The sequence below is a fragment of the Phyllobates terribilis genome, unplaced genomic scaffold, assembly GCF_046119375.1.
Source record: "Phyllobates terribilis strain yellow unplaced genomic scaffold, ASM4611937v1 Scaffold_2__4_contigs__length_985480577, whole genome shotgun sequence".
Lineage (NCBI taxonomy): Eukaryota > Metazoa > Chordata > Amphibia > Anura > Dendrobatidae > Phyllobates > Phyllobates terribilis.
The window spans coordinates 201,159,124-201,181,989 of NW_027362762.1; the positions used below are offsets into that span (position 1 = coordinate 201,159,124).

At 43.6% G+C, this 22,866-nt stretch overlaps 1 protein-coding gene across 4 annotated transcripts in view; it reads right to left on the reverse strand.

The window, feature by feature from the left end:
* Positions 1 to 9,185: 9,185 nt before the first annotated feature.
* Positions 9,186 to 22,866, reverse strand: part of CACNB3 (calcium voltage-gated channel auxiliary subunit beta 3) — a 307,240-nt gene continuing 293,559 nt past the window's right edge. For all 4 annotated transcript variants that reach the window (XM_073663795.1, XM_073663794.1, XM_073663793.1 and 1 more), the window contains 3 exons: positions 18,236 to 18,331; positions 16,676 to 16,834; positions 9,186 to 16,507 (listed from right to left, as the gene is read on the reverse strand). In XM_073663795.1, coding sequence (XP_073519896.1) covers positions 16,193 to 16,507; positions 16,676 to 16,834; positions 18,236 to 18,331 — 570 coding nt within the window. In that variant the 3' untranslated portion in view covers positions 9,186 to 16,192. The remainder of the gene's footprint in view (positions 16,508 to 16,675; positions 16,835 to 18,235; positions 18,332 to 22,866) is intronic.

Here is a 22,866-nt window from a genome sequence, read left to right on the forward strand (position 1 = left end):
GAAAAGCTAAACATAAGCCATCATTAACACCTAAATAGAAAAAAACAAGGTTACAATGGGCTAAGGAAAAGCAATCGTGGATGACTGGATGAAAGTCATATTCAGTGATGAATCACGAATCTGCATTGGGCAAGGTGATGATGCTGGAACTTTTGTTTGGTGCATTTCCAATGAGATTTATAAAGATGACTGCATGAAGAGAACATGCAAATTTCCACAGTCATTGATTATATGGGGCTGCATGTCAGGTAAAGGCACTGGGGAGATGGATGTCATTACATCTTCAATAAATGCCCAAGTTTACATTGATATTTTGGACAGTTTTCTTATACCATCAATTAAAAGAATGTTTGGGGATGATGACATCATTTTTCAAGATGATAATGCATCCTGCCATAGAGCAAAAACTGTGAAAACATTCCTTGAAAGAAGACACATAAGGTCAATGTCATGGCCTGCAAATAGTCCGGATCTCAATCCAATTGAAAATCTTTAGTGGAAGTTGAAGAAGAATGGTCCATGACAAGGCTCCAACCTGCAAAGCTGATCTGGCAACAGCAATCAGAGAAAGTTGGAGTCGGATTGATGAAGAGTACTGTTTGTCACTCATTAAGTCCATGCCTCAGAGACTGCAAGCTGTTATTAAAGCTAGAGGTGGTGCAACAAAATACTAATGATGTATTGGAGTGTTCTTTTGTGTGTTTGTTTTTCATGATTCCATAAGTTTTTCCTCAGAATTGAGTGATTCCATAATTTTTTCCCTCTGCTTGGTCTGAAAAAAATTGCCCTTACTGAGTACCACATTTTTAATCTTGATTTCTTTTAGTGTTTCTTAAAGCCCTAAAGTTGTCATTTGAAATGACTTTAGTTTTGTGCCATGTCTGTGATCTGCTTTTTTTCAACAACATTAAACAACTGAACGAACATCCTCCGAGCCCGGTGATTCCATAATTTTTGCCAGGGGCTGTATAGCTGCGAACGAGGAATCAACGTTTAATGACTTTAGATTTAGAAGGGGGATGTCATAAAAGCTCTAGCAGATGTAATGTGTATGTGTCCCAATACTTTTGTGCATATAGTGTATATGGCACCTCCACAGGATGTTAGTATCATCTTGTTGATGGTCTCCGAGTGACATTTCTTATTTTCTACATAGTCCTAATTGTAAAACAGCATAAAACTTAAAATAGAAACATCAAATACAGTGGCTTGCAAAAGTAATCACCCCCTTGGCATTTTTTGTGTTATGCAACCTCAAAACCTGGAATTTCACGTTTTTTTTCTTTTGAGGGTTTGCATCAATTCATGTAAAGAATATGTCTACAACTGTGAACATTAGTTTTCTTTTTATTGTGAAGCAAACAATAAATAGGACAAAATAACTGAAAACTTCAGTGTGCATATATATTCACCACCCTAAAGTCAGTACTTTGTATAGCCTTCTTTTGCGGAAATTACATCTGGAAGTCGCTTTGGATAAGTCTATATCAGCTTTCCACATTTTACCAGAGATTTTTTGCCCATTCCACAAGTTAGATCATTTCCTCTGGTGAACAGCAATCTTGACAAATTCTCAATTGGATGAAGGTCTGGGCTTTGACTAGACCACTTCAAGACATTTACACGTTTCCACTTAAACCACTTGAGTGTTGCTTTAGCAGGATGATTTGGGTCATTGTCATGATGGAAGGTGAATCTCCTTCCCAGTCTCAAATCACTGACAGACTGAAATAGGTTTTGCTCAAGAATATTCCTGTATTTTGCACCATCCATCTTCCCCTCGACTTGGACCATTTTCCCTGTCCCTGCTGCCATAAAATATCACCAGAGCATGATGCTGCCACCACCATGTTTCACTGTGGGGATGGTGCTTTTGGGGTGATGAGCTGCGTTGATTTGGCGCCAGACATAGTGTTTATCTTGGTGGAAAAAAATTCAATTTTGGTCTCATCTGACCACAGCACCTTCCCCCATACATTTGAGGAGTCTCCCAAATGCCTTTTGGCAAACTCAAAACGAGCCTTACAATTTTTGTGCATCATTAAAGGCTTCTTTCTGCCCACTCTTCCATAAAGGCCACCTCTATGGAGCATACGACTTATTGTGGTCATATGGACAGATACTCCTTACGCTCCTTACACTCCAATGAAACTGCCCTCACTAAAGTCTCTAATGATCTACTAACAGCCAAATCCAAAGGTCACCACTCCCTGCTGATTCTCCTGGATCTCTCTGCCGCATTTGACACTGTGGATCACCAGCTCCTCCTCACTATGCTCCACTCTATAGGCCTCAAGGAAACCTTTCTCTCCTGGTTCTCCTCCTACCTCTCTGACCGCTCCTTCACTGTATCTTTTGCCAGCTCCTCTTCCTCTCCTCGTCCCCTTACTATCGGGGTCTCGCAGGGCTCAGTGCTAGGTCCCCTCCTCTTCTCTCTATAAACTGCCCCTATTGGACAAACAATCAGCAGATTTGGGTTCCAGTATCATCTCTATGCTGACGACACCCAACTATACACCTCTTCACCTGACATCACCCCTACCCTAATACAAAATACCAAGGATTGTCTGTCTGCTGTCTCTAACATCATATCCTCCCTATATCTTAAACTGAATCTCTCTAAAACTGAACTTCTTGTGTTTCTCCCCTCCATTAACCCAACTCTATCTAACATCAATATTACCTTGGAGGGTTCAACCATAACTCCCAAGTAGCACGCCCCCTGCCTGGGGGTCATATTCGACACTAACCTTTCCTTTACCCCCCATATCCGATCACTCACTCGCTCTTGTCACCTGCATCTTAAAAACATCTCCAGAATCCGACCTTTTCTCACCTTTGAAACTGCTAAAACTCTTACTATTGCTCTTATTCACTCTCGTCTGGACTACTGCAACTCTCTTCTGATCGGTCTCCCTCTTACCAAACTTTCTCCTCTCCAATCCGTCCTGAATGCGTCAGTCAGGGTCGTATTTCTGTTCAGCCGCTTCACCGATGCCTCCATCTTGTGCCAGTCTTTACACTGGTTGCCAGTCCGCCTCAGGGTCCAATATAAACTCATCACTCTCACCCACAAAGCTCTCCACAGTTCTGCACCGCCTTATATCTCTTCTCTCATCTCTGTCTATCGCCCTACACGTGCCCTCCGTTCTACAAATGACCTAAGACTAACATCCCCCATAATCCGAACCTCGCACCTCCGTCTCCAAGACTTCTCTCGTGCTGCGCCAGTTCTCTGGAATGCACTACCCCAGGCGATCCGACTGATGCCTAGCCCCCATATCTTCAAGCGCGCTTTAAAAACCCATCTCTTTAAACAAGCCTACCACCTTAACTACTCAGTAAATTAACTTTCCCCTGTTCCCTCCTTCTAAATATCATTCAGAATCTGTTCCCTACTCTTCATCTGTCTCCACACCCTCCATGCACAAGATAACTGCACTCGGTACTCGAGTATTGCACTTAAACATACAGGCTGATGACCGGATCATACAGCTTTATATGAAAATGCCTATTTATTATAATTGCCAAACCTGAAATAACAGGCACTTTTCACCTATTGTGTCCCCCCATTTCCTTGTAGAATGTAAGCTTGCGAGCAGGGACCTCACTCCTAATGTAACTGTTTAAACTGTCCTTAAATTGTATTGAATTTATTGTCTGTACATGTCCCCGCTTCATTGTAAAGTGCTGCGGAATTTGTTGTCGCTATATAAATAAAAAAATTATTATATATTAATTATTATACTCCAGTCTCTGCTTGGGAACTCTGCAGCTCCTTCAGGGTTACCTTTGGTCATTAAGCTGCCTCTCTGATTAATGCCCTCCCTGCCTGGGCTGAGAGTTTTGGTGGGCCGTCCTCTCTTGGCAGGTTTGTTGTGGTACCATGTTCTTTCCATTTGACGATAATGGATTTGATGGTGCTCTGGAGGATCATTAGAGTTTGGGACATTTTTTTTTCATAACCCAACCCTGAGGATTTCTCAACAACTTTGTCCCTGACTTGTTTGGAGTTCTCCTTGGTCTTCATTGCGTTGTTTGGTTAGTGATGCCTCTTACTTAATGATGTTGCAGCCTCTGAGGCCTTTCAGAAAAGGTAAATTGTATATACTGAGAGACCATGTGACATTTAGATTGCACACAGGAGGACTTCTTTTCACTAAGCATGTGACTTATGAAGGTAATTGCTTGCACCAGAAATTTTTAGTTGCTTCATAGCAAAAGGGGTGAATACATATGCACAGGCCAATTTTTAGTTATTTGATCCCATAAATTTAATTTATGCCTATATTTTTCTCACTTCACTTCACCAACTTAGACTATTTAGTGCTGTTGCATCACCCAGAAATCGAATCACAAAGATATTTAAATACAGGTCCTAATGTAACAAAATAGGTAAAAAGCCAAGGGGGGTGAATACTTTTGCAAGCCACTGTAGATAATGAAGATTAATTACAAACACGCTAGATTGTTGTCTATCCAGGATATGGTATCTGATGCTGGAGATTCACTTTGAAAGAGTATTACAGTTACTATAAGTAATGACCAATGCAAAGAATAGGTCAAAACTAGTAGATTAGTGGGGGGTGGGGTCGCATTTATCAGACTCCTACCGATCTAGTAATTATCGCCAATACTGCATTGAGCTCTTTCTCTTACGCCCTCTCCTGCACAAGAGCAGAGGAAAAGAAGTTTAAAACTCAATTGTTTTAATTTTTATTTTGTAAATCAATATTACACAGGAAAATAACCAACTTTGTAAAATATCTTATCAGAGAAATCTGCTTCTCTCTCTGCCAGAATTGATCAACTATTATCAAAATTCTCAATTCTCAGGTAAAATCAGTATTCAGTGAAGACAGACTTGCAGAGAAAGAAAGTTGCTTATTTTCATGTGTACTATTGATTTATGAAATAAAAATTAAAATGATGGTTACTCTTTAACCCCTTTAAAGCCCAAGACGTATTAATATGTATCTGCGCCCTGGGCTTTAAGAGCCTGATACGTATTAGTACGCCTTTGCGATCGCTGCCGGGTGTCAGCTGATTGGAATCGAAAGTGATCAAAAAATGTCACGTGCCTGAAAATGGTACCAATAAAAACGGCAACTCATCCCGCAAAAAACAAGCCATCACATGACTGTCGGCCAAAATATGGAAAAATTATAGCTCTCAAAATATGGCGATGCAAAAACTAGATTTTACAAAAAAATGCGTCTTTTAGTGTGTCAATCATAAAAACCCGATATGATTCTGGTATCTCTGTAGTCGCACCGACCTGAAGAATAAAGTTGTCTAATCACTTATACCGCACGAGGAACGGCGTAAAAAATAAACTCTCGGGTTAGGGTGATGACGATATGGCAACTAGTGTTGAGCGCAAGTGCTCACTACTTGAGTTTGCATCGGGTGCTCGGGTATGCATTGAGTATCGTGGGTGCTCGAGTCTCCGCCACATATGCTTCGCGGCCAAAAAAGCTTTGTGGGGATTGCCTGCCATGCATGTCACTCGAGCACCCGTGATACATGGTGCATACCTGAGTACCCGATGCAAACTCAAGTAGTGAGCACTTGCGCTCAAGACTAATGACAACTTATTCAATATGATGACCTAATGTTATTAAATTTTGTGTCGTACCTCTGGGTTCAAAATGTACACTATACCCCTTGATAAAATCTTTGAGGGGTATAGTTTCCAAAATGAGGTCACTTGTGGGGGGTTTCCACTATTTAGGCACATCAGGGGCTCTCCAAACGAGAAATGGCATCTGCTCTCGATTCCAGACAATTTTGCGTTCAAACAGTCACAGTGCTCCTTCCCTTCTGAACTCTGCCGTGCGCCCAAACACTGTATGGAGTACACATATGGGGTATTGGCGTACTCAGGAGAAATTGCACAACAGATTTTCGGGTCCATTTTCTCCTCTTACCCTTGTGAAAATAAAAAAAATTGGGGCTAAAACATAATTTTTTTATTTTCACGGCTCAATGTTATAAACTTCTGTAAAGGACTTGGGGGTTCAGGGTGCTCACCACACATCTAGATAAGTTCCCTGAGGGGTCTAGTTTCTAAAATGGTGTCACTTGTGGGGGGTTTCCACTGTTTAGGCACATCAGGGGATCTCCAAACGCAACATGGTGTCCGCTAATTATTCAAGCAAATTTTACAGTCAAATGGTGCTCCTTCCCTTCCGAACCCTGCCATGCACCCAAGCAGTGGTTTTCCCCAACATAAGGGGTATCTGCTTACTCAGGAGAAATTGCAAAATAATCTGCATGGTGCAATTTCTCCTGTTACCCTTATGAAAATGCAAAAGTGGGGGCTGAAAAACATTTTTGTGGGAAAAATGTGAATTTTTTTTTTTTACGGCTCAATGTTATAAACTTCTGTGAAGCACCTGGGGGCTCAAGTTGCTCACCACACATCTAGATAAGTTCCCTGAGGGGTCTAGTTTCCAAAATGGTGTCACTTGTGGGTGGTTTCCACTGTTTAGGTACATCAGGGGCTCCTCAAATGCAACATGGCGTCCGCTAATTATTCAAGCAAATTTTACATTCAAAAAGTCAAATGACGCTCCTTCCTTTCCGAACCCTGCCATGCGCCCAAACAGTGTTTTTTCCCCACATATGGGGGGGGTATCTGCGTGCTCAGGGGAAATTGCACAACAAATTTTGGGGTCTATTTTTTCCTGTTACCCCAGCGAAAATAAAAAAAAATTGGGTCTAAAGTAACATTTTTGTGAAAAAAGTTAAATGTTCATTTTTTTTCTTCCACATTCCAAAAATTCCTGTGAAGCACCTGAAGGGTTAATAAAGTTCTTGAATGTGGTTTTGAGCACCTTGAGGGGTGCAGTTTTTAGAATGGTGTCACTTTTGGGTATTTTCTGTCATAAAGACCCCTCAAAGTGACTTCAAATGTGATGTGGCCCCTAAAAAAATGGTTTTGTAAATTTTGTTGGAAAAATGAGAAATCGCTGGTCAAATTTTAACGCTTATAGCTCCCTAATAAAAAAAAAAAATTGGTTCCAAATTGTGCTGATGTAAAGTAGACATGTGGGAAATGTTATTTATTAACTATTTTATGTGACATATCTCTCTGATTTAAGGGCATAAAAATTTAAATTTTGAAAATTGCAAAATTTTCGCCAAATTTCCATTTTTTTCACAAATAAATGCAAGTGATATCTAAGAAATTTTACCACAATCATGAAGTACAATATGTCATGAAAAAACAATCTCAGAATCAGGGGGATCTATTGAAGCGTTCCAGAGTAATTACCTCATAAAGTGACAGTGGTCAGAATTGTAAAAATTGGCCTGGTCATTAACGTGCAAACCACCTTGGTTGTAAAGGGGTTAAATAGGATTAATAAGAATTATATCAACAGGGCCACTTTTATCCATGGGTTAGGTCAATTATTGCCTCTCCAGTGAAGTAAACGAGACGTAACTGCAATTCTGCACACAACCTGTAGACAAGCCTGGAGCCATTTTAAAGAAAAAAAAACTTTTTTTTTAAATCCAAAATTGAGTTGGTTATGAATGGTTGTTTTCCTCAACATCTGTCCATGGAAACGAATAGGGCTGAGTGGGCAACTCCGCACACAACCTGCAAAAGACAAGTGAGGCACAGTTTTTGGGGAAAAAAAATGGCCATGGTTTTCTAGTCCTGAACAACCCATTTAAAAGGTCAAGTTTATACAAAAAAATCATTGTTGTGATGTAGTTTGGGTTCAGGTAAACCTCGGGAGTCTGGGAATTTCATTCATGCTATTTACATAAAAACCTGCGGCTGTATACGGGCACTTCCATGTATAAGTTTTATTTGTCCCGTTTTAGAAACAAAACAACGGAATTCATGCCCAAAACAGATTGCTGAGGGTTTAAGATGATTGGAAGAGAAAGGGTACTGTGTGAGCAGGGTTATCAGAGTCAAACTTGTATTTTTAGGTTTGGTCATCATCCTTTATATTAGATCAAGCATAGAAGAAGTTATACTGTGAACCATGAATCCCTGCTATTTTTTTTCCATCTTTTAAAAAAATAATGTTATTAATATTATCTCTTGTTTTTCTTTTATAGTTACAAAACGAGAAAGACCTTTTCACAATGAACTGTAGAAAAATTGGTTTCAGAAAACGGCAAAAGAGCGGGAGAGAGAGGCGGAGAGCAGAAGAGAGGCGGAGAGCAGAAGAGAGGCGGAGAGCAGAAGAGAGGGGGAGAGCAGAAGAGAGGAAGAGCGCAAGAGAGGAAGAGCGCAAGAGAGGGGGAGAGCGCAAGAGAAGGGGAGAGCGCAAGAGAGGGGGAGAGCACGAGAGAGGGGGAGAGCACAAGAGAGAGGGAGAGCACAAGAGAGGGGGAGAGCACAAGAGAGGGGGAGAGCACAAGAGGGGGAGAGCACAAGGGAGGGGGAGAGCACAAGAGAAGGGTAGAGCACACTGAGAGGCGGAGAGCACAAGAGAGGGGGAGAGCACAAGAGAGGGAGAAAGCACAAGAGAGGGAGAGAGCAGAAGACGGGTAGAGCACAAGAAAGGTAGAAAGCACAAGAGAGGGGGAGAGCACAAGAGAGGCAGAGAGCACAAGAGAGGCAGAGAGCACAAGAGAGGGGGAGAGCACAAGAGAGGCGGAGAGCACAAGAGAGGCGGAGAGCACAAGAGAGGGGGAGAGCACAAGAGAGGCGGAGAGCACAAGAGAGGGGGCGAGCACAAGAGAGGAAGAGCATAAGAGAGTAAGAGCACAAGAGAGGCAGAGAGCATAAGAAAGGGAGAAAGCACAAGAGAGGCAGAGAGTACAAGAGAGGCAGAGAGCACAAGAGAGGCAGAGAGCACAAGAGAGGGGGAGAGCACAAGAGAGGGGGAGAGCACAAGAGAAGCGGAGAGCACAAGAGAGGCGGAGAGCACAAGAGAGGGGGAGAGCACAAGAGAGGGGGAGAGCACAAGAAAGGGAGAAAGCACAAGAGAGAGAGAGAGAAGAAGAGAGGGAGAGAGCAGAAGAGAGGGGTAGAGCACAAGAAAGGGAGAAAGCACAAGAGAGGGGGAGAGCACAAGAGAGGGGGAGCAGAAGAGAGGGAGAGAGCAGGACAGAGAGAGAGAGAGCAGTATAGATATCCATTATTTACAGATAAAACATCAAAGTTGAAGTTCTCCGCAGCAAACGCTTACGTATCTGACGTGCAGGCTATGGTATATAAGTGCAACATTTATTTCCATCTTGTAATGTGCAAACTTATCAAAACATTCAAACATGCCATACAAAGAATAGCGTTCTACAATGGTAGAAGGAATGACTGAAAAGACAATGGCAGAGGTGGAGAAGATACAGCTAAAGTGAACCAGCCACCTCCACATTCAGCCATTTTGTGGGATGAGCCACTCATCAGTCCGTCATTTCATTAGGGATTGTTTTCTCAGCTCCATATTTAATCGATTATTCTAGTAATTTTTAATCCAAAATACTATAATACAGCAGCAGGAAATAGAGAAAAGTATAGTTTATGTACAGAATTTTACCTTTAAAGACACTTTGGACAATTCTGTGTCCCCAATTAACTAACTGTAATCAGTAGGAGAATCTAACAAGTGATTAATTTCCCCACACTGCCCCCACTGATGAAAAAAAAGTATGATATTAATTTCCATCTAAATTAAATTGTAACCATTCTCCATCCTGATTAAAGGGGTTGTCCATGATTACAAAAACAGCACCACACCTGTCTACAGGTTTGTGTGTTATTCTAGCTCCATTGGACCACCATTGACAACCCCATTAAGAGAAGAGATTCCTAAACAAGTCACTCACCTAGTAAAGGCCTAGAAATCAGGCCCAAACTGGTAGCTATGGAAACAGTGCACAGCGACCCCATATAAGAGACTGTAGCCACTTCCTAGTGCTCCCATAGCAACCAGTCTGACTAATGGCTTAGCAGCCCAGCTTAGGAGAGAAGTATGGAAGCCGTTATGCCATGGAGGTCCCTCATCTCATCCTGTATTATTAATGCATTTTGGTGGGGAGCAAAAAGCATTGGATACAAGAGGAAGAGTGAATACAGAGCTGAGATACGCGCCCTTCAACCTTATTGGTTTAAGCAAACAAAATGGCGGCCTCTACTATATATAGGGGTTGGGTTCACTTTAATTACATGTCTCTTCCAATGCTTTTCAAGAGTAAATGAGTGTCATTTGTTCTATGCTACTGTGCGCAGTGCTCTGCCAGTGGTACATGGACAGAAAAGAACATTACTGTACAAATTAAACATGCTTTGACAATGGAAAAATACAGTTTTTGCACAATTCCTGCACCTTAATAGCACTCCTGATAGATCCAGCATGACGAGCGAATTCTCTAGTAATAGATATGATATACAGGATAGTCTGTTCAGCAGCAGTAAGTTGATATTCATTGCGGAGTTAACCACTTGGTTACAAAACCTGTTTTTTTTTATATCTAGTATTGGGTGATGCGCGTCATGAGGGCTGTTCATAGTCATAGCGAAAATATTAAGCCATAATGTAATCAAGAGCAGGAGCTGCCAAGGGGATGGAAGGAAGAGAACGACAAAGGTGAAGTGAACCATCTGCTTGACGTCAGTGAATTGTTAGGTGGAAGCAGAGCTGTGTATCGGCTGAGAGGCCCTAAGGCTACGAGAGTTTCTACAGAATATAGAACTGATGCATGAAAGGACACAGGAAATTAGCGGAGCTACACACATCACGTAGAAAATCTCCCGCTAGACGTTCTACCCTAGTGCATGTCTAATACCCCCAGACTCAGGAAGACTGTCCTGTCCACTCCATTACTTGCATGGACATTGGCTTGTTCTCATGTTACTATTTTCACTATTTCTTTAAAGGATACATTCTGTTCAATACGAATTTGTTTTTTGTTTTTTTAATATTTGCATGTCAAAATTGGAAACTGACAAAGGTGTGTCATGTAGAATATTAATGCAGATTTATGGAATGAATGCATGAAATTATAGCATTCAGGACATATGTATGAAGACCCTGCAGAATTTGTTTTTTTATCTTTGTGAATACACCTCATTATTTATTTGAATCTGGTATTAAAACCAATTACAAAATTGGAAATTCAACAATCTTTTTGACAGAGATCAATCACAGCTTTGTTGATTTCCAATAATTGTAGTGGAATAGTTTTTGCTGTATTAAATAATGTCTAAAAATGCTAATTGCCAGAGCAAGCAATGCATGCTGGATGATTTCAGCAGAGACCTATGAGACGGGCTGTAACTTAAGATCAGTTAGTAAAGTAGTGAAATTATGAAACTACTCAATTTGTGGATTGATTCTATGTGAAAACTGTAAAAAAAACTGTAAAAATGATCTGAAATGAACATAAGTTTAAAGCGGTATTCCCATCTCAGTCATTTATAGCACAATATAAGTCAGAAAAGTCTAGGTGAAGAGGATACAATGTGTGGAACCCACTCCTTTCATAAGAATGAGGTTCAGCATGTCTAACTATTTTTGGGAATTCCCGTAAAAGTTAATGGATAGAGATACGCATGTGCAGCTTCCTCTCCTGACAGCAGGTAAAAGACAGGGGATGGGAAACCCAATTCAAGATAAGTGCAAGTCCCAGATCCACATTTATCTTGGAGATATGCCATAAAAGTCCAAGATGGGAATAATCCTTTAAATCATTGTTGTTAGTTCTTCATGGCTGAATTAGAGCCCCTTCAACCACCAACTCTTGATGTGCATGGACCCTGCTGGGTATCATTTTTACTTTACTATGAATTGTTCTAGTTACAAAGTAACAACCCTAATAATGGGGATCAATAAACAGACACAATTGTATCACTAGCACTAGCCCAGTTGTTTTTCTAGCCCTAGATGTTTAGAAAAAAGGACAGGTTTCCTATTCTTAGCTTGGGTGAAATTGCTACTTAAAGTTGACAGTGTCTGGTTAACTTATGACGGAGGTGATTTGTTCATGTACAATGTGTCTCTGCTATAAATATGCACAAATTTATTAGTATAAATTTTATTTCATAAGATTATCACCAGATTTTCTAATAGAGAACATCAGCTTTATGTTACTGATATAAGAAAGTCCTTTCCTGGAATAAAGTCGTAGATACCTAACCATAGCCAAACACTATCTTCTACATACCCTGTCTTCGGTTAGTACATATTTCGGCAGTGTGTCAAAAGAGGCACAGCCAGGCGGTTTCAATGCTCACAGTTCAGGATATGTCTAGCATAGATAATGGGCATCTCATAAATGGGAGTATAAAAGGGACATGTTGTATGAGCACATGCCTGGTTGAGAAAAAGACCTTACTTGAAAGTAAAATATTTTTACTACCCGATTCTACTGTGCCTTATAAAATATCAGAACCTTCATTACTAGAACAATTTTTCAGGCCTGATTCATCAAGGTGTCTACGTAAAACACCTTGAAATCATGCAAAAGTTGGAGCAACGCAAAGTTGCGCAAAAATTTTGCAACTTTAGGCGTTTTTAAGCCAGTCCCGCACAGCTTTGCCAACATCGATCGGGAAATTCATCAAAAGTTACACCACTATGTATGACTTGTAATTGCGTGTCTGGTATGAGTATCCAACATTGAGCATCCATGTCATTGTGTAATCTAAATGGGTCTTATATATTAATGATATAATTTATGTTTATAAGGGTTAGAGGTCCATTTCTGTCCATTTCTCTGATACAGAGCTCCAAGCATGGACAGAGTTAAATGATAGAACACTCTGCCTGCAGCCATCCATGGGGTCATGGGGTTTAGTATAGGAACTCACTGCATACTGATGATTCATTGGACAAGATAGTAAAACAATATACAGCAAGCTCCCCCTAGTGGCAGAGGCACTCAGCAGGAATTTTATCACCTAACTCTATATTGTCCTTGTAGGCGATTTGAAGCTCTGACTACTATAAAGATATATTATGTAATTAATCAATATAAGTCATTACCCCTAACCATGACATGATGACTAAAGACAGGCTATCATTCTAAAGTATAATTCTGCTGTTAAGCTGAATACGATTTTATAGATGCCCAAAAATGGAACTAGGGTGGTTGCACTTACATTTACTGAATGTCCTTATTTTCCTGCCTAGAATTATGGAATGCAGGGATTACCTAGACTATAAGAAAATGGGACACGAGTAGGCTCAGCACTTCTGACTTAGGCCTCATTCACACATCAGTTTTTCCACATACGAGGGCTATAAGTTTATTTTTCATGGATGGCACTCGTACCTAGCTTAGTCTATGGGGCTATTCACGAGTCCAATTTTTTTTTTTGGACCAAGTGGTCCTTGCAATATTGCGGAGACAAAGTCGGCAATGCAAGTCTAGGAGTCACTTAAAAAATCTGACAGCATTTGAAGGCCATCCATGTGCTGTCCGTTTTTCACTGACTGATAGAAAGGAGAAGGTGGAGAAACTTTTTATATCTACCTTCTATCTTAAAAATTATGAAACTAGAATATTAAAGAATACAATGAAAGGAAAATTCTACCAATAAAGGTTAAGTTCCCACAATGAGTTTTTGATTATGCGTATTTTTGCTGTGGATGGGATTTATAGAAACCTCATGCCCAGTGTACATAAAAAAACTCACCAAACACTCAAATGTGAGAAGGTAGCCTAAATGTTACATTTATAGTGCTCCAGTTGCCTTACATTACACTACTGTCTTTCATACTACTGCCAAGATTGTCTGACAGAATTGCAGTGTTGTGTGAAGTCGATATAACCGCTCTGTGCCATGTTATCTAGTGATAATATCTAAAAGTTAGTTCTAAAACTTTCTTTACGTCTCTGGGTTTTGCTTTCCATATGGCTAAAGTAAATCTGGTCATACTCATGGGATGCCTCATACAGGAGTGCTCAACTCAGTGGAGTGTACATGTGTTTTAAATGGTGAGTGTGGAGAGAAGAGCAAGTTGCTGCCAGACACCTCTGCCGGTGGCTTATCTCTCCTGAAAATAAAAGGATCGAGTGTTGAAGATCCAACTGGTGATCCTTCTCTCTCTGAGATCATTTGTTGAAGGAGTCGGGATGGCCCCATACATATCAGATGGCCGGCCTATATTGTTGAAATCGGTGTGTTTGGCAGACTTCTGTTTAATGTGTTGGGTCCTAAGGGAGCCTTATAGGGGACAGTGGGGTGTAAGAATGAAAACAGCATAAAAGGTACAAACAATAAATGTGATCCAAAAGTATTTCCAAAAAGTAACAGGCCAAATGATTGCATGGTAGGAAGTAAGTAGTTAATAAGAGCTCAGATTTGTATATGCGGCGCAAAATCCACAGAATTATTTTAGGAGGTTCCTAAGGACTGCAAACCAGTAGGTAAACAGAAATCCCATATATTGGCATGTCAACATCACAGTAATGATACATGGCTATGTAATCTAAATTCTGCCTGGGTGGAAAATGTAAAGATAAAGGTAAAAGACCCAATATACATTCCATTCCTCTGGCATTCCATCCCATTTCAGTACTGGACAGCTCCAGGAAACATGAGGTCATGGCATTATGCACGCCTTTCTTAATGAATGGGACCACTGGAGTAAGATCCGTCTAATTCATTAAGAGAATAAAAAATGAGGCTCATACTATAACAGGGGTGTAGCTGGCTGGGATGGGTGTGAAAACGTCAAGTCGCTAAATTTTTGCGCAACTTTGTCAAAGAGAGGCGCAAAAATTTTGTAACATTTGAAGGTGTTTATACCAGAATTCTGGTGAAAACTGCTTAATGAATCAGGCCCCAAATATTCCCAGCACCTACTGCAATTTAATGCTTGAATCCTACTGACCTGTACTGGTACCCTGTTATTTAGGCTTCACATTTATCTGAATGCCTAATATCCTGTATATTAATCAGATCAGGCCTTATTTATTAAAAGTACGTGTACATCAAACAGTGCTAAGAGCTTCAGTCTCATGGATCGCAATACACACAGCAGTAACACTGTGCCTTTAGCAGCTTCACTACTGAACTCCTGTATGTAGTGTTTATGTGTAAATGTTGATATTCACAGTCCTACAGATTATTGAAATGTCGGTGCTTGCTTCCTTCCTAAATGAGTACTAAGAGTGCAAGCTGAAATAGTTAGTACGGCCAAGCTAGACTTATATTTTTATGAATCTCCAGCCATGAAGGCATCTGGAATACAATTTTTCCCTTTAAGATCAGGCTCTTTCTAAGGCAAGCTGTGCGTTTTATAAATGGAGTCACCTCTCCTTTGAAAATATTAAACTTGTGTTTTTTTTGTTAAAGTACTATCTGGTTACGAAACTTAATAACCTGCTTTTATAGATATAAAATGTTTGCTGAAGCCTATCTGTTGTAAACAAGATCTGAGGGCGACAATTATACCTGAAGGGCAGTATTTTATGGCAATACAACACAATACCTGACTGAGACCTGTAACGGTGGTAAGTACTTTGCCCCATGATTTTTCCCGATTGGCCTGTGAGGAGAGGAGATGATCCTATCTCTTCGCAGGCTATCTCTGAAAACTAATTGTCCATACAGATTTTTGCATGACCTGTTCTGTAAACTTTTTGGATTGATGAACTCTATAGCTCAGGGTAGTCCAGAAGGTGACCAGTGAGCTTGATGCAGCCCTCTAAGGCTTTTTTCTAGCCCACACCATCCGTGACGGTCTCCACAGACCCTAGCTTGTGATGATTTCTTAGTATTTTTGGCCCACACATCTGTAATATGTATGTGGCCTTCTACATGTAAACATTTGGATGCCACTGGTTCAGGCGCTACTGTGTTTAGAAAATTCTTTAAAAGTAATGCAATAAGGCCAATAGGATAAGATCTGAAATATTAATCGATTTAGTGGCTATTAAGATTGATTCTCAGATTCCGGCATATTACTGACTCTGCCTGTAAACTCCAAGGATGTGTTTTGTATCTTGGCTCTGCTTTTTGCAGTATTACATTGCAGCCAGGTCCTGCAGATGTGCAACTACATTTTTACAGCCCTTCTGCCATTACATTTTGCAGGCAGAAGATACCAAGCAAATGACAGATCAGAAGCAGGGTGCTTTTCTCCATAGTGCATTCTTGACTCTTGTCGCTTCCCTGGAATTTACACTTAGTGGCTGTGCCTCATGGCACGCACTGCCATGCAGGAATAGTGTGTGGATGTGTTTTAAACGGGTGTGTGCAGAGAGACCCCGCTCAGTAACTGTCCTTGGGCCAGGGACGGTTGCGCTGCCAGTTCCTGTCGTTGTGGTTCTGCTCAGAGTCTCGTTCCAGAAGACGATCCTGGGAGTCATGGCCATTAGTGTTGTGCAGTCCACTGTTGTGATGTCTGTGAGGCTGATACAGATCCTGGTAGGCATCGGAGTATTCATCCTCCATGTGGCGGGAGCTCCTCTGGGAAGAGGCTGTCCAGGTTTTGCGGGACGTTTCACTGGCCTCGTCCGACTGCATTAAGCTGTCTCGCTCTAATGGGGAGTGCTCGCTGGCTCGATCCGAAATAATTTGCTGGTTCTGTTGAATAGGTTATAGACATATGAAATGCAAGTCAATCAGTCAACATACAATAAACCATAAAGGACAGGAGACTATTCAGATTTCTAGAGATTAATTTGATTTTTGTAATCTGAGCATGATTGATCATATACACTTTGATACGCACACGTATGATAGTCACTGTACCTGTAGGCCAGGAATGGCAGTAGGAGGAGTCATGAGATTTTGGCCAGTGTGTGGTTGCAGTGGGTGATGTGTGGCTCTCCAATACACTTCCATGTACTCTGCAAGGTGCTCACAAGCATCTTCTAGCTGATTCTCGTCCAATATTACATCAAACAGTTCCTAAAACAAGAAAATAATAGCTATTTAATATACAATGGTATCATCTGATGATAAATACCAATGAATAGAGAAGTACAAATTGCACAAAATTGTCACGATTCCGTTTATAGGTGTGTCTGGAAGCAGTGAGTGACAGCTGAGTCATTCAATTTTGGACATTTATCTACAAAATAGATAAAAGAGATAGGTCGGAATCCCTCAACAATACAACAAAACCAGATATGTAGGCCAAACAGAAAATCATGAACACTATTGAGTGCAAAGCCATTAAAACATTATGAAAAAAACAACATAAAATAGTGACAATGCAGCAAAACTAGGACTCGCAGCCTGCAGCATTTGTTGCTTCATCTTTCAGAATGCATTCATTTTAGGTGAAAAAAATGCTTATACTTTCTGTTTAACACAACGTGCAGCAAAACAGACTATAATAATAAGACATGGGTTAGTCTTCACCCTTCAATAATAAGGGAGTTGCTCAGCACAAAATATGTTCCATTAAGTTTAAAATGTTATATAATAAACTGGGCCGGATAGCACTCGAATGTGTTATACGGCAGTGTGAGCGAGCCCTTACCGTCTAAACATTTTTAAGAATTACTAGGTTGGTAGTAGTGATGAGTGGGCGTGCTCGTTTAACCCTTTATCCAAGCGTGCTCGGGTGTTTACCAAGTATCTTCGGCGTGCTCGTATATTATGTTCGAGTCCCTGCGTCTGCATGATTTAGGCTATGTGCCCACGATGCGTTTTTCAAGCATTTTTGATGCGGAATTTCTGCAGCAGAAATGCTTTAAAAACGCTTGGTAATCCGTGCCCCATGATCCCCAATGAAAATCTGCATGTTCTGTGCCCATGCTGCGGATTTTTCCGCAGTGGATTTTACTTGCGGAAAAATCAGCAGCATGTCCATTATTTGTGCGTTTCTGCATGCGGATTTGAGGTCCCAATGGACTTGAAAAACGCATGTAACAACGCTGCAAAAACGCGTGTAAAATCCGAAAGCGGTTTTGACAGCCAAGACCATGCAGAAACGCTGCAGAAATTTTCTGCTTCATTTCTGCATCATGGGCACATACCCTTATGGCTGTTACACAGCGTCAACACATGTGAGGATTCCCTAACAAATAGACTCCAGACATGCAGGAATTGCCTAACAGCCATAAATCATGCAGATGCAGGGACTGAAACATAATATACGAGCACGCCGAAGATACTCAGTAAGCACTCGAGCGTGCTCGGTTAAAGGGCTCATCACTAATTGCTACAGAATATCCCCCTGGGGTTTTGTTGCCTGCCTGATACCAGTGCACCATCCTCATCAATCTTTCCATTATAATGCACATTGCATTTGTTTAGGCTGGAGATATAAGCAATATCTTGGCATGTCTCTGGCTCTCTTACCGGAGGGCATTGTATCAGTTTATCAGCTGCTAGCATCTGGACATTGAGGTGTTTAACTTGAGATTTCCCCCTGGATTTTATCAGTCGCTGCAGCACCTAAAAGAAACAAGCAGAAGTTACTGTAGACAGAATGCTTTGTCTGACTCTGCCACACTAGTAAATGCATCAGTTTTGTACCATTCTCATGTACAAAAGACAAATCTGAACGGTATATCCTTTTCTCCATTATGGAAAACGCTTCACTAACACAAAAGCTATAAACCTATTATTAATTTGGCTGCTGACCCTAAAGAAGAGCTCTCACTGTTGCATATTATTAGGCCCATTACTGTATTTCCAGCTTGGGATTGATTACCTTATGAGCAAAATGTAATTGTCAATAGCATAGGCAGATTATAATGAGGGCAATCCGGGCTACCGCCCGGGGCCTCGGGCCTCCAGGGTGTCTATGGCCAGATTGCCCTTATTATATGTGCAGCGCTGCGGCACATACTGGCAGACAGTGGCGGGGGGCCCCCGGACCGCTCCCCCAGCAGCGGCGCATGGACGCTGCTTCTTCTCCGGCCGGGCCAGCACTGCAGCTGTTAACTTCCCTGTGCTGGCCCGGCCGCGTCACTGCTAGGAGACACGGCCCTGTGCACGGCAGTGTCTCCTAACTGTGATGTCCCGCAGTGTGCGGCCTGCAGTGCTGCACTGGAAAGGAGCAGGAGGACTGGAGCCGAGCCGGGGGATGGTGAGTCTGTGTGTGTTGGTGTGTGTCGGTGTGTGTCTGTGTGAGAGAGTGTGTGTTTGTGTGTGAGAGTGTGTGTGTGTGAGAGAGAGTGTGTGTGTGAGAGAGAGTGTGTGTGTGAGAGAGAGTGTGTGTGTGAGAGAGTGTGTGTGTGTGTGAGAGAGTGGGTATGTGTGAGAGTGAGTGTGTGTATGTGTGATTGAGTGAGTGTGTGTGTGTGTGAAGGCAGATATCATTGTGTGATGTCAGTTTATATGTATTTTTGTGTTTCAAATGTGTTCATGCGTGTATGTATATGTCTGTATATGTTTGTGTGTGCGTGACTGCGTGCGGCCTCCCGCTGTCTCTGGGGGGGGAGCACCGTGCGGCCTCCCGCTGTGTATAGATGGCTACGTGCGACCTCCTGCTGTGTATAGATGGCGCTGTGCGGCCTCCTGCTGTGTATAGATGGCTACGTGCGGCCTCCCGCTGTGTATAGATGGCGCCGTGTGGCCTCCCGCTGTGTATAGATGGTGCTGTGTGGCCTCCTGATATGTATAGATGGCACCGTGTGACCTCCCGCTGTGTATAGATGGCGCCGTGTGACCTCCCGCTGTGTATAGATGGCGCAGTGCGGCCTCCCGCTGTGTATAGATGGCTATGTGCGGCCTCCCGCTGTGTATAGATGGAGCCGTGCGGCCTCCTGCTGTGTATAGATGGCTACGTGCGGCCTCCTGCTGTGTATAGATGGCTACGTGCGGCCTCCTGCTGTATATAGATGGCGCCGTGCGGCCTCCCGCTGTGTATAGATGGCGACGTGCGGCCTCCTTCTGTGTATAGATGGCTACGTGCAGCCTCCCGCTGTGTATAGATGGCTACGTGCTGTAACATACCTGGCGGCGTCCTTGCATGGTGGTCCATCTCCCACTGTGCAAGAGGGCGCACTTGATCTCCTGTCCAGAATGTCTCTCTGGCTTCCCTCCATGCTGTCTGTTTGTGTCTGTTTCTGCTGCTTAAGGGCGGCGCCCGATCACTTCCTGCCTTTTGTACCTGCTGTGGGTCACACCCCTTGTGCGTCCTCAGCCTATTGCTGTCTGTCACTTGGTATATAGCTCAGCAGCTCCCTTCTATCCCTGCCTGAGCATAGTGTTTCCTTCAGTGTGTGCTTGCACTCTGAAGGTGCCAGGTCCCGTCTCTTGTCTCCTGCTTTTTGTATCAGTTCCCGTGTCTGAACTGAGTCCTGTATGTCTCCTGCTTTGCGGTATCAGCTCCCGTGTCTGAACTGTGTCCTGTATGTCTCCTGCTTTGCGGTATCAGCTCCCGTGTCTGAACGGAGTCCTGTATGTCTCCTGCTTTGCGGTTTCAGCTCCCGTGTCTGAACTGAGTCCTGTATGTCTCCTGCTTTGCGGTATCAGCTCCCGTGTCTGAACTGTGTCCTTTTTGTGTTCTCTGGTCTGTCCTGTCTGAACACGCTCCTTGCCTGTTCGTTCCGCCTTCTAGTGGCCGATTTCCTAGACCCGCTCCTGCGTCTGGTCTGTCCTGTCTGAACACGCTCCTTGCCTGTTCGTTCCGCCTCTCTGGGGGCCGTATTCCCAGACCCGCTCCTGTATCCCTCTGCAGTGTCGGTCTCCTCTGTACACTCAGTTCCAGTCTGAACTCTCTCCTGTCCTTTACCTGTTTTGCCTCTATGTCCGTTCCCTTCCTTTTTCTGCAGAGTCTGAACTCGTACCTAACTCCTGCTTGTTGTCTCTGCAAGTACTGTGTGAGTATCTGGCTCTGTCTTTCCCTTCCTGTCTGTTCCGTGTGAACAGAGCCCTGTCCTCCCTGCTCAGCCTTGTCTGCACTCTAGCTGTGCTTGCCTGTAACCCTCTGCCTGTATTGTTCCTGAGTCCCGGTGTGTACTGGGTCCTATCCCGCCTGTGTTCCTACCTGCTAGTGCCTCCCTGTCTGCACTCTAGCTGTGCTTGCCTTTACCCCCCTGCCTGCATACCCGCCTGCCTGCATACCAGTCGTGCCTGCCTATACCCTCCAGTCTGTGTGCCAGCCTACCAGCCTGTTCCTGTATTCCCCTGTGTGGGTCAACAGCCGTGTCCGGGGTCTGTCCTGGAGTAGCACCTGGTCCCTCTGCTCGGTTCCTCCTTGGTGCACTGGCGTCGTATGCCGTCGTGCGACCCTGGTCGGATCGGGTGAATACTTAGTCACGCCCCTCCAGGCATTCACTCTCCGGCACGGTCCAGTGGAATCACTACCAATCACACGCACATGCCGCTTAGCCCGGGCGTGTGCATAACAGCATGCTCAGGCCATGGTTCCCGTTGAGCCCCACGGCCTTCGCTCTTTGAGAAGTTTTTCCAGCGAATACATGCATTAAAATAAATAAATAATTTTTTTTCCCCCCTTTAGCTGAGTTCCAGGCGAATTACGCACCCGTCCAGATGGATCTATCAGCTCTCGTTCCTGCGGATCCGCCACGTTACTATGGGGATCCAAGACAGTGTCGTGCATTTGTGGAGCAATGCATGCTACACTTTAAGGCCTACCCTCTCTATTTTCCTTCCGATTGGGCTAAAGTGGCCTTTATGATTGACTACCTAGCGGGTGATGCCTTGAAATGGGTCACCCCCCTATGGGAAGCATGGGATCCTGTCATCCTTGACCTGCAGGCCTTCCTGGTGGCCTTTCGTATGGTCTTCGAGGACCCTAACCCTGAAGCCCCTGCTGAAGCTTCACTTCCCAATATCCCGGAGCAGCCCCGACGGGTAATGTGTGTGGGTAGCGCAATAGTCCTCCAGCCCAATGAGACTACTGCCCACCCAGAATCCTCACAGGGTGACTACGCTTTCCGGAATACTTCTCTCAACCTCAAGAGGCAGCCCAGACGTGCTAGACTTAGAGGCAAGCCGTCACGCCAGGGTCTGTCCTCCCTGAGACCTCCTGACCCCAACCTTGAAGTCCCTACTGAAGCTTCATCTCCCTGTATCCCGGAGAAACCCCAATGGGTAATGTGCGTGGGTAGTGCACCAGTTCTCCTGGCCGAAGAGACTTCTGCCCATCCAGACTCCACACAGGAGAACTTCCTGCACCCGGCATCAGATGCTTCTTTCTCTTTAACCGGTGTGCATGTCCAAGGATGCTCCAAAGCTGTGGTTACCTCAGAGTCTGTGCACCTCTACTACCTGGCGGAGGATCCCCTGTTGCCTCCTGAACCCTCCGGGATACCACTCGATGACAAATGGAGAGAGACTTCTCTACACCCGGTACTCAATACTTTGTCCGCTTCGTCCTGTGAGCCTGACAATGGGTACCCCAAAGTGGTAGTTACCTCCGAGTCTCTACACCCCTCCGACCAGGCGGAGGATCTCCAGTTGTCTCCTGAACCCTTCGGGGTGCTACCTGGTAGCGAAAGGACAGAGACTCTCCTATACTCTGTACCTGATACCTCGCTCGCTTCGTCCAGTGAGTCCAACCTAGTGTACTCCGAAGCAGAGGTTACTCCTGAGTCTCTACACCCCTCCGACCAGGCGGAGGACCTCCAGTTGTGTTCAGAATCCTTCGGGGTGCCACCTGGTGGTGAATGGACAGAGACTTTCCTATATCCTGGATCTGATACCTCGCTTGCTTCGTCCAGTGAGTCCGACCTAGAGTACTCTGAAGCAGAGGTTACCCGTGAGTCTCTACACCCCTCTGACCAGGCGGAGGACCGCCAGCTGTCTCCAGAACCCTTCGGGGTGCCACCTGGTGGTGAATGGACAGAGACTTTCCTATACTCGGTACCCGATACCTCGCCTGCTTCCTCCAGTGAGTCCGACCTAGTGTACTCTGAAGCAGAGGTTACCCGTGAGTCTCTACACCCCTCTGACCAGGCGGAGGACCGCCAGCTGTCTCCAGAACCCTTCGGGGTGCCACCTGGTGGTGAATGGAC